This window comes from Tachyglossus aculeatus (genome assembly GCF_015852505.1).
Source record: "Tachyglossus aculeatus isolate mTacAcu1 chromosome 12 unlocalized genomic scaffold, mTacAcu1.pri SUPER_6_unloc_1, whole genome shotgun sequence".
NCBI classification, from domain to species: Eukaryota; Metazoa; Chordata; class Mammalia; order Monotremata; family Tachyglossidae; genus Tachyglossus; species Tachyglossus aculeatus.
In genome coordinates, this window is record NW_024044828.1 from 7,846,347 (window position 1) to 7,858,365 (window position 12,019).

At 45.4% G+C, this 12,019-nt stretch overlaps 1 protein-coding gene across 1 annotated transcript in view; it reads right to left on the reverse strand.

Moving 5' to 3' along the window:
- The window catches only part of PCLO (piccolo presynaptic cytomatrix protein), a 299,418-nt gene extending 287,482 nt beyond the window's left edge, over positions 1–11,936 (reverse strand). The window contains exons 1-2 of the mRNA XM_038741414.1: positions 11,766–11,936; positions 9,919–9,962 (exon numbers count right to left, since the gene is read on the reverse strand). Coding sequence (XP_038597342.1) covers positions 9,919–9,962; positions 11,766–11,915 — 194 coding nt within the window. The 5' untranslated portion in view covers positions 11,916–11,936. The remainder of the gene's footprint in view (positions 1–9,918; positions 9,963–11,765) is intronic.
- Between the last annotated feature and the right edge of the window lie 83 nt (positions 11,937–12,019).

Consider the following 12,019-nt stretch of genomic DNA (forward strand, 5'->3'; position numbering starts at 1 on the left):
CATTCCCTTGCTGAATAGCCTCGAAAGACACCCCCATTTTTCTCCACATAAAAAAGAAACTCCTAATTAGGTAATGATAATGATACTTAAGTGCTTATTATATGCCAATGTTCTAAGCACTAGGGAAGATATAAAGTAATCAGTTTAGACACAGTCCCTGTCCTACATGAGTGAGAGCCTTTACAAATGTAGTAACTGAAGCACAGAGAAGTGAAGAGACTTGTCCAAGGTCACAGCAGACATGTGGCAAAGTCGTGATTAGAACCCAGGTACTTTCAACTTGCAGGTCTGTGCTCTATCCCCTAAAACACATGTCATTCACCACCTGTCTCCTTAGGTTTCTACACACTCCTTTCCTTCAACCCTTGCTCTCATATGACACTCCCCCATGTTAACCTCATTTTTGACTCTCCTCTCTTCAACTAATTGACCATGTCCTGTCCTACTGATGAAACTCCTTTCCCACTCAAATATTCTGAACCACATCCCTTTCTCCCTTCAGAGTTCTCTAAAAAGCTATCTCCTCCAGGAAGCATTCCCTGAGTAATCCCTTTAATAGTAATAATTATGGTACTTGTTAAGTGCTATGTGTCAAGCACTGTTCTAAGTGCTGCGGTGAGTACATGTTAAGCAGGTTGGACACAGTCCCTGTCAAGGGTCTCAGACTCTTAATCCCCATTTTACAGATGAGGTAACTGAGGCCCAGAGAAGTTGAGCTACATGCCTAAAGTCACACAGCAGATATGGCAGAGTTGGGATTAGAACCCAGGTCCTTCTGACTCTCAAGCTTGTGCTCTATCCACTAAGCCATGCTAGTTCCCTTTCTGTTCATGTCATCACATCAACCACCCTCAGCTCATCTACGTGCATTGGTCTACTGATTCCATTTCTTTACCTAGTAATTACTCATTATTATTTTAATCCATTGTATCTGTGTTTCTCCTCATCCCCACTGCATGTATTCTGGGCAGGGTTCACTCTCCCATTAGATTGCAAACTACTTTAAGGCGGGAACTATACCTTTTAGATGGCAGCATGGTGTAGAGTTGGAAGCGTAATCTGGTGGAAAGACCTAAGGTAAGAGTCTGGACATGTGAGTTCTATTCCTAGTTGTGTCACTGAAATACAAGGTGCATTCAGTTCTGCTAAAATGCCTAGTTTCACTATTCATTTTGGCTAGAGCTGTTAGGAAATTAGGGAACAAGCCTGATCACTGGAGCCAGTTTGAATACAGCATGACCGTCAGAAGGAAAGATTTTGGCATGGGCGCATGGGGTTGGAACACTGAGTACTACAGTGCAACATTTCCCGAATGTTGGCTTTTGTGAGAATTCTACACCTGCAGCATAAGCAAACTGGGAGTATTATTGTTTTATTTTATTTCGTGCTCCCAAGCACCTAGTATAGTACTCCGCTCATAGTACTATACTTAGCTATTCTGCCTTCACCTCAAACGTAACATGTCCAAAACAGGGCTCATCTTCATACCCATACCCTCCCCTCGACTTTCCCATCACTGTGGACAGCACCATCCTTTCTGTTCCCATAACCCATACCTTGGTGTTATCCTTGACTTCTCTCTCATTCAACCCACATATTCAATCTATCACTAAATCCTGTCAACTGAAGTTTCACATGGCTAAAATCCACCCTTTCCTCTCCATCCAAAGTATCACCACAGTAACCCAGGCAATTATCCTATCCTGCCTTGATTACTGTTTTAGCCTCCTTGATGACCTCCCTTCTTCCTGTCTCTCCCCACTCAAGTCCATACTTCACTCTGCTGCCCAGATCATTGCTCTACAAAAACTTTCAGGCCAGGTTTCCTGACTCCTCAAGATCCTCAGGTGGTTGCCCATCCACCTCTGCATCAAGCAAGAAATTCTTCATCATCAGGTTTAAAGCACTCAATCACATTTTTGCCTTCCTACAATCCAGCCTGCACACTTCACTCCTCTGTAACCTACTCAATGTATCTCAGTCTCATCAATCTCACCAAGGACCTCTGGATCACTTCCTGACTATGGCCTGGAACACTCTTCCTCTTCAAGTCTGACAGACAATTACCCTCCAGATCTTTAAAGCCTAATTTAAGGCACATCTCCTTCAACAGGCCTTCCCCTACTAATCCCTCATTTCCTTTTCTCCCACTCCCTTCTGTTTTGCCCTGATTTGCTCCTTTTATTCAACCCCCACCTCAGCCCCTCTGCACTCATGTACATATGCATAATTCATTTATTTATATGAAAGTTAATCTCCCCCTCTAGTCCTTAAGCTCACTATGGGCCGGAAATGTGTCTGTTATATTGTTGTATCCTCCCAAGTGCTTAAGGCAGTGCTCTGAACATAGTAAGGCTCAATGAATATGATTGATAAATATGATTGATTAATTACTCATAGTAGATTCTACAATCCTGATATCATGATGATATCTTGCCCTTGGAGTCAAGTTTTAGGTTGAGAATGTAATAAAATATCTTCTTTGGTGATATGTAATATTTTAGCCAGAGAGTGAGAGGATACTCCATTCACCCTGGTTTACCGAGCATTCTTTATTAAAATATACCTGTGTTTTGAATAAGTGTACTCTGCTTTCAAAAACCTATCATTAAATACCCCAAACAACTATATTACAAACACTTTTCAGTTAAAAAAAAAATCAGTGTGTCGCATCACATTAACTTTTTAAAAAGCCATACTTACAAGGTTTAAATAACCCTCTGCTCTGGAATCCTTGTGCCAAAAATTACTAAACAACTAATCAGATTCTAATCAGATTCTAAATATATATATATATATATATATATATATATATATATATATATATATATATTTAAAATGCAATCCTTTCCAATTTTGGTGTAGGTCTATACACTTTCACTGGAGGTCTAATGAGAAAGTACAGCAAATTAAATAAAGCTAACCATGGAAAAATGAAAATCATGTTGATTGTATTCTAAATTTTACTATTTGGTAGACTGGCTTGTGAACCTCATGTTTTGTATATATAGTGGAATAGTGTAGACTCATAGTATAGTTTCAAAAAGTTTTGAAACAGCCCTAATTAAGAACTTTTCAAAGTTAAACTGCATTTCAGCATTTTGAGGATTCATAACAAAAATGGATAGATAAAATATTCTAAATAGAACAAAAAAAAAGGAGTGTGCAACTACTAAATGGGGCCAAAAAACATTTTCTAATAATACACTTATGGCTCTTTTCCCACAAAATTAAAGTATTTTCACATCAATTATCCCATGTTATTTTGGCAACATTCCCAGGAAAGTAGATGAGAGCAGATATTATGCCCATTTGTCATTTAGGAAAATTGAGACAGTAGTCCGTTAAGTGATCTGCAGTTGGTCAGACATGGAGTCCATGGTCTTGAGTACCAGAAAAGTGTTCTATCTACTAGGCCGCAAGAAACTACATTCTGGGCAATTACAACCACAGATGGAAAAAAATCTCTTCAGAAACACGATAACTAAATATGCTATTTTAAAAAGTAAAATCCCAATTAAGGGTTTTGGAGGATACGGGGTCTTATATTTCTGTTAGCAAGTACTTTAAAGGCAGTCATTCAACCACAATTTTCACATACCCAACTGTATATTTCTTCAATACCTATGCAAAAAAATGAGTTTCTACCAAAATGAAAAGTCATAAAGGAGCCAGAAATTGAATTACCATGTTCTACCTTTTTCTGTCAATCATCTAATCATCCAAACCAATCATCAGGACTCGATTCCAACTCATGCCCCATCTCAACCCCAGCCACTCTGAACCTTACCCTGGCTCTAAATCCAAATTTAGCTCTAACTGGGTCTTTCAACAATTCAGGTTTTCAACAGGTTGATTGTTTTTGGATTCATCTCTAATTGGAATTTGTAAATGAGTGGACTTTGGATTCCCATCATTCCATCAACCCTGTAGCAGCCCCTAAGAGTAAAATATGGATCTTAAATTTTTGATCCTGGTCTAACTGCCTTAGGCAGGATGGAGCCAAAACATGAGAAAAGATAGGGGAGGAGAACAAAGCAAGCTTCTTGTGGTCAGGGATTGTGTCTATCAACTTTATTGTCATATTCCCCCAAGTGCTCAGAATTGTGTTGAGGACAGTAAGCACTCAAATACTACTGACTGACTGACCAGGAGTCAGGGAGCAGGAAAGAGGAGAAAAGGAATGGAGGCAGAAAGCAAAGAGGAAGAGAGGAGATGGGAGAAGGGGAAATAAAAGTAGGAAAGAAGAAGGAAGAAGGCATTCACCAGCTGCCTTAGTAGTTATAGCACTTATTGAGTGTCCACTGAGTGCAATGCACTGTGCCATGCGTTCAAGAAATGCAAAACAAGCATATTATCTGCCTACAAGGAGAGTAAGCTCTCTAAGGTGGAAAACAGAAGAGTAACAAAAATAAATTACTGAATGTACAATTGAGTGAATGTATATACTTAAGTCCTCAGGATCAGTATTAAGTACAAAAGTTCTAGAGATGATTGATGGGGCTTGGGAAGTTGAGAATTAATTGGGGCATTTGGGAAGAGGGGCATATGGAGGAATTTGAATGTGGCAAGCGTTGATCTGTTAGATCGGGGAGGGAGAAGGTAGCACACTGATGGGATAATAATAATAACAATGATAATTGTGGTATTTGTTAAGTGCTTTCTATGTGCCAGGCACTATATAGTAAGTGCTGGGAGTAGATACAAGTAAATCTGACTGGACCCAGTCCCTGTCCCATGTGGGGCTCACAGTCTCAATCCCTATTTTACAGATGAGGTAACCAAGGCACAGAGAAGTGAAATGACTTGCCCAAGGCCACACAGCAGACAAGTGGCAGAACAGGGATTAGAACCCACTACCTTCTGACTCCCAGGCCCATGCTCTATCCAATATGCCATGCTGCTTCCAACAGCATTAGCACAGGGACAAGGCAGGAGAGTTGCGAACAAGGTTCAGTTAGAAAGTTACTTTGGGAGGAACCAAGAGAGTGGGTTGGGGAGTAACAGATGGAAAGAGCAGATACCAAAGATGGGGTGAGTTGGTGAAATATTTGAAGCCAACTGCAAGAAGTTCTTGCTTGATGTGGACCGATGTGGAGAGCCAGAGGAGCATTTACGTGCAAAGAGATTTGTGCTGAGCAATGATTCAGGAAACTGATCTTTGAAGCAGTGTTCAGTATAAACTGAACAAGGGAAAAGGCTGGAGACAGGGAGACCTGTGAGGAGGTTGATACAATAATCAAGCCATGATCTCACAAGAGCTCATTCCAAAGTGGTAGCAGTTTGGGAAAGAAGAAATGTAGATCTGGGCGATGTAATGTAGGAAGAATTGGCAGGATTTGGCAGTAGGTTGAATGTGAGGGTTGAAGGAGAGAGAGCAAAGTGCCAAGGATGATGCAAAGCTGCATGCTTCTGGGATGGCGAGAATGGCAGGAGCTACTGACAGACAGGAAAGTTAGGAGGAGTACAAGGAGAGTTAAGTTGCAAGATGAATATTTCAGGGTTAGATATATTAACCTTGAGGTGCTGGAGGGACATCAAATGGAGAGGTTCTGGAGGAAAGAGAAGATGTGGGATTGAGAGTTAGATGAAAGGTCAGAACTAGGAGGAGTGAATTTGGGAAACATCCACAAAAGGTGATAGCTGAAACTATGTGAAGAAATAAGTACCCCCAGAGAGTGACTGTAGAGGGAGAAGCGTAAGGGGCCCAGAACACCTTTTTGGGATACTCTCAATTATGGGATGAGAGGGAGAAGAGGAGCCAATGAGAAGGAGTGATCAGAAATGCCGGAGAATCAGGTTAGTACTGTGTCAGCAAAATCAAGGTCACAAAGCGGCCCACAGGGTCAAAGGCAGCCAAGAGGTCAATCAATCAATTGTGATTGAGTGCTTACTATTTGCAGAACACTGAAGTTCTTGGGAGAGTACAATCTAAGGGTTGGCAGACATACTCCCTGCCCACAGGAAGCTTACAATCAAGAGGAGGATTAAGGTCAAGATCAAGAAAGTCAGGGAGGATTAAGGTCACAATGACCTCTTTATAGCCAAATCCAATGGAGATTACTGTCTTAGTCCTACTTGATCTTAGAGAGTGCAGTTCCAGTGTTGTGAATGGGACAAAAGTCTGATTGGAGTGGGTCAAGAAGAGAGTGGGTGAACAGGAATTTAAAATAGTAGTGTGTATATTTATTATAGGCAGGGAATGTGATTGCTAATTCTACTGTATTTTACTTTCCCAGGTGCTTAGTTCAATGATCTGCACATAGGGCTCAATAAATATGATTGATTGATAGTGGGTGCCAACAACTCATTACAGGAATTTAGGTGGGAGCAGAAAAATGGGGCAGAGCTGGATAGGGTTGTGCACAGGGAAGACATGCAGGTTTGAAGGTAGAAGAGAAAGATTTGACAGAGTGAGGGGTAAGGGATGTGAAAGATTGGTAGTAAGCACTTTTAGTAGCCCAGAAGGGCTGGGATTAGTGGCACAGATGTCAAGGGTGGATTTAGAGTCCCCTGGAGAACTCCTTTGAGAAAAAAACTCCTTTCCAGATCAGACCAAGTGAGCACACTGCTGTTGAGCATAGCAGGGGGGGAAAGAAGTCAAGCCAACATGAACATTGAATGGTGAAACCAAGAAGAGAGATTACGATGAGGTTTATGTCCAAGCAGAGGGTGGGACAATAAGAAAATAAATTCCTCTCTCTTCCTGTCACCCTGCTGTTTCAGAAGAGTTTTACAGACTGTGGTGATGGGCAGGCTTTTCTTATGTGGGTGAGCTGTAATCAAGTAACACTGTTGACATTCACTAAAATGAAATGCATTTATATTAATGATATCATGTGCCATTTGAGCTCAAAACTAATATCTCAATACCTGGAATAATTTTAAATCATTTCAAAATAATTCACAATCATAAAAAAGCCCAGGGACTTTCTGCTCAGGTAGGAGAGTGATAATACAGATAGATAGATAGATAGTGGGGGGGGGGGGGGAATGATGGGCTGTTGGGAATCATGGGCCAATAGGTAGTTAAAAATAAACCTTTCCCCTCTAAACATACATATTACTATTTTATCTGTGAGAATATTACGTAGTAGGTGGAGATAATTAAATATTATTCTTCTAGTTTTCTACCTTATAAAATCCATTCTACCATGAAGCCAACCACTAGAATGCATTAAAATAAAATAACTGCCCAAAGATTTAACTGGTCTGTAACAGCAGGCACCATCCATACTGAAGATTAATTACTTGCACCATCAACTAAAACTCTGAGATACTTTTAACATGTTTATGTCATAAGTTAAGCTCTTCACCATTGAAGGTTTGGGGAAGAAGATAGCAAGTTAGTCAGGGCTGGCTTTGATAATGAGAATGACAAACTATCAACAAATTCAGTGGGAGGAACATTCAAAATCTGAAAAGTGATGTGCACTGGTGGGAAGGGAAGGGAAGGGAAGGGAAGGGGAGGGGGAGAGGAGAGAGGGGAGAGGGGAGAGGAGAGAAGAGAAGAGAGAAGATAAAAACACATGGAGGGAGAGAGCAGGAGCCTGAGGAGAAAGTGAGGAAGATGAATGGAGTCAGAAAACCTGAAGCTAAAAGAGGAGTGTAGAGTGAAGCCTGCTGCTGAGGGAGAGGGTCAAAGACTGTTGCTGGGAGACAGGAGAGGAACAAGGGTAGAGGAAGTCATAGACAGAGACACCTGGATGCCAGACAGATATTTCTGCTAGGTTAAGAGATAAAAGGGACAATGACTGAATTGGAAATATTTACTTTTTCTCCTGGTCCTTCTTGGATTTAGTCCCCTTGCACTAGATTTCACGGTTGATCATAATTTGAGATACCTGAGCTGTTCTAAAAGCTTTCTTCAAGTAGCCCCCAATCCAAGCTAAAAGATAAGTAGAAGGATGAAATGGTGAAAATGATCAGAGATAGGACTACTGATCAGAATAGATAACCAACACTTCTTTTGGACCAAGCAGAGATGCAGGAGATGGGGAGGGAACAGGATTATGCGAGTTATCATGGTTCAGATACAGTTAATCGGTAACCGGCAGCTCCCCCTTCCCCACAAAGCTTCCACCTGCTATACCCTTCCTTTCCATGTTTTTTCCACCCTTTCTCTGCCATTGGTAAGGAAAAATAAAGCAATTCTAGTGGTTATAGTGAATCTATGGTCTATTGAAAAAGTATATCAAACTGAGGAGAAAATTGTGGTGTCTCTTTGTGGAAGTGCCTCAGGACTCAGTAAGAGTCATACTAATATCCAAAGCCTTGGGTCTCACCTTACCTAGTGCTTAGCCAAAGACAAAACTGTGTGGATAATTCAATGAACCCATCACCCCTGTATGTTAAATGTACAGCCTGCTGATGGTTTTATGGCCAACGCAAGAAGCAAATGATCATTACTTCTGCAAGAAAATCATTACAATGAAAATTTACTGGGTGCAAACTAGCTGTAAGATATTACATTACCTGATCAGACAAATTCTTAGAGTTTGACTATTATTTGCCTAAAACACGTTTTACAAAACTTGTTAAGCCGCATTGTTAATCACATATTACCCAGGTGGATGGAGTTTTTTATGTTGTCTTTTTTCTAGATATCTGGGGAAAGTTGAGAAAAACTGTTTCTGTTACTGTTAAACCAAAATAATGCTTTCAATTGCCTGACGAAACCAGAGGAAAGCTCAAAGTTAAGAAGCTACAGCTGGTGCTTTCTTAAGTTATGTTGATCGTAATTCTATACCAATAATGGAGAAAAAAAGGTCACCATACCCAATGCGCAAACGCCTTGTTAGCCCAAGAAATAACTGTCATGATATATATTTTCTTAAGCTCTGGTTACTGAGCCATAAAGGGGATTCTCATGTGTGTGGATGGATGGACAAAAAAACAACAAACCACTACGCAATTTCTAAGACCCCCAAAACCTCAGCGTTTGATTCATGAAGCTGTCACCTTCTTCAAAAACCAAATGCAGGGATACTAGCCCTCTTGACGGTTACAATTCCCCAAGACCCTTTGCGTATTTTCCTGTCCTTTCCTAGATTTGCCATTGAATAGAAGGATGGCGAACAGGCCACGCAACCCCCCAAACCTCACCCCTTTCTTTTTCGCCAAACTGACTCGCAGTCGCCTATTACAGTCCTTTACCGAGCTGCGTTATGGACTAACGGGTGAAACATTAGCTGGGTTTGTAATTCCCAAGCGCTTAGTACAGTGCTCTGCACATAGTAAGCACTCAATAAATACGATTGATGATGATGGGGTCTTGTCGACTCATTCGGTTGTAGCGGATTTTCCCAAGCGCTTAAGTGCCATGCTCGGTACATAGTAAGGGCCAAATGAATGCCGTCGATTCATCGATTGAAACCCCCCAGAGAGGGTGGGTGTGTGTGTGTGTGTGTGTGTGTGTGTGTGTGGGTGTGTGTGGGTGTGTGTGGGTGTGTGTGGGTGTGTGTGAGAGAGAGAGAGAGAGGGAGAGGGAGAGGGAGAGAGGAGGGAGAGAGGAGGGAGAGGGAGAGGGAGAGAGAGAGAAAGAGAGAGAGAAGAGAGAGAAGAGAGAGCGAGCAAGCAAACACCCAGGACTATTCATCCACGACCCGTCAGCCGCTCTATTAATGGAAAGGCTCCAGGGAGCAGCAATATCGTAGACAACTCCCTCCGCCCTGAAACATTCATAAGGACCATATAAATCCGAGCACTCCGAAAATGCCAGCCACCCAGCCCGAGTCTGATCCACTGGATAGAAGGTACTGGATCCTCCCTGGGATGGGAAGACGGATGATCCCACCACCCATCAGTCCTCCCCACCCTGCCTCGCCCTCCCAGCGAGGATGCCAATGTGGCTGGCTGCAGGCCCACGCGTGTCCGCGGAGCTGAGAGTCCCAGCCCCCTTGTGCCCCCCGCGCGTGCCTTGGCAGAGGAGGGGGCTCCGTCGGGGCGGCGCCGGGCAGCCCCTGTGCCCTGGACATGACGGCGGCGATCTGCCTCCTCTCGTCCTCGCTCAGCTGCCCGAGGTCCGCCTCCAGCCCGGCCGGGAGGGAGGGCAGCTCGCCCGGCCCTTCGCCCTCCAGGCTCGCCTCGTTCCCCATGGCTCGGTGCCCCTCCTGCCCCACCACTGCCCAGGCTACCGGGGGTGGGGGGCTCTGCTCTCCTCCCTAGAGCATGGAGGTCACATGCAGATGACCATTGCCACCACCATGTCAGGCGGCATCAAGCGAGCCTCCCCACTCCCAAGCTGCTGCTGCCAACCTCTAAGCTAGGCGAGCCGGTCCTGCCCCCTCCCTCCTCCTCCTCCTCGCGCAGTGAGCATGCTCCTTGCAGAACAGGTGATTTCCTCTCCCATTCCCACCCCGGTTTGTGCATCCCACCCCCCTCCTCCCAATTCGTGCCACTGTCATTGGCCCAACCCTGCCTCCCTTAAAGGGGCAGGGGCTGCCCCAGTGGGCCGGCGCAGGGCCCGGATGGGAGAGGATGGACGGACCCAAGGCCTCTCCGAACTGGGGGATTGGAGCTTTTCCTCTTTTTCTTTTCCCCCATTTTTCCAATAAGGCTGGGCAGAGGTCGAGCCCATCCCGGTATAAAGGCCTCCGGCCTCTGTGGACCGCTGTAGCAAGGGCTGCCTGCGGTGTTGTCTTGGGGAGAATAATAATGATGATGGGATTTGTTATGCGCTTACTATGTGCGAGGCACTGTTCTAAGCGCTGGGATGATGGAGGGGCCCCGTTTCACCCGGGCGCTCCGGACTTAACGGACCAATTGGGGCAACCGACCGAGGTGGCCCGATGCTTTGCCAACGCTGCGAATTCCCACGCCTATGGACTCTCCCTTTCCGAGAGGATGGGGATTCTGGGGACTGTGGTTCCCGGTGTAATCCCGTCTACTTGCTTTGTTTTATTGTCTGCCTCCCCCCTTCTAGACCGGGAGTCCGTTGTTGGGTAAGGGCCGTCTCTGTTGCCGATTTGTACTACCCAAGCGCTTAGCACAGTGCTCTGCACACAGTAATCGCTCAATAAATACGATGGAATGAATGAATAATTCTACCCCCAAAGCGCCTTTCCTCCAGGGGCGGGGAGAACCTCCGGGATGGAGGAGAGGGCTGAGGATCCAATTTGGAGTCCAATCAATCGTATTTATTGAGCGCTTACTGTGTGCAGAGCACTGTACTAAGCGCTTGGGAAGTACAAGTTGGCAACGTATAGAGACGGTCCCTACCCAACAGTGGGCTCACAGTCTAGAAGGGGGACAGTCCCTGCATCAACTAAACGCCCCAGAATGGAAGAAGAAGAAGAAGAAGAAGGGGGAAAAAATGAAAAAGAGACACGTAGGCAAGCTACCTGACTATTCAGATCACATAACCGGTGGGACCCTGACTGTAAGGGAGCCGTCCATCACCCCAGCCACCCACGGGACTTCTCCACCAGGACCATCCGAAAATGCCAGCCGTTCAACCCGCTCCCGAGCCACTGGCTAGACCCTGCTCCCCACCCCATCCCCCGGGATGGGAAGACAATAATAACGGTAATAATAATAATAGTAATAATAATAACGGCATTTGTTAAGCGCGTACTATGTGCGAAGCACTGTTCTAAGCGCTGGATGATCGCCCTCCCCACCCTGCCTCGCCCTCCCAGCGAGGATGCCAATGTGTCTGGTTGCAGGCCCACGCGTGTCCGCGGAGCTGAGAGTTCCGGCCCCCTTGTGCCCCCTCCCCGTGCCCCCCGCGCGTGCCTTGGCAGAGGAGGGGGCTCCGTCGGGGCGGCGCCGGGCAGCCCCTGTGCCCTGGACATGACGGCGGCGATCTGCCTCCTCTCGTCCTCGCTCAGCTGCCCGAGGTCCGCCTCCAGCCCGGCCGGGAGGGTGGGCAGCTCGCCCGGCCCTTCGCCCTCCAGGCTCGCCTCGTTCCCCATAGCTCGGTGCCCCCCGGGCCCAGGAGCGGGCAGGGGGGCGACGGTGCCCCTCCTGCTCCCCCGCTGCCCAGGCTACCAGGGGGCGAGGCTCTGCTCTCCTCCTT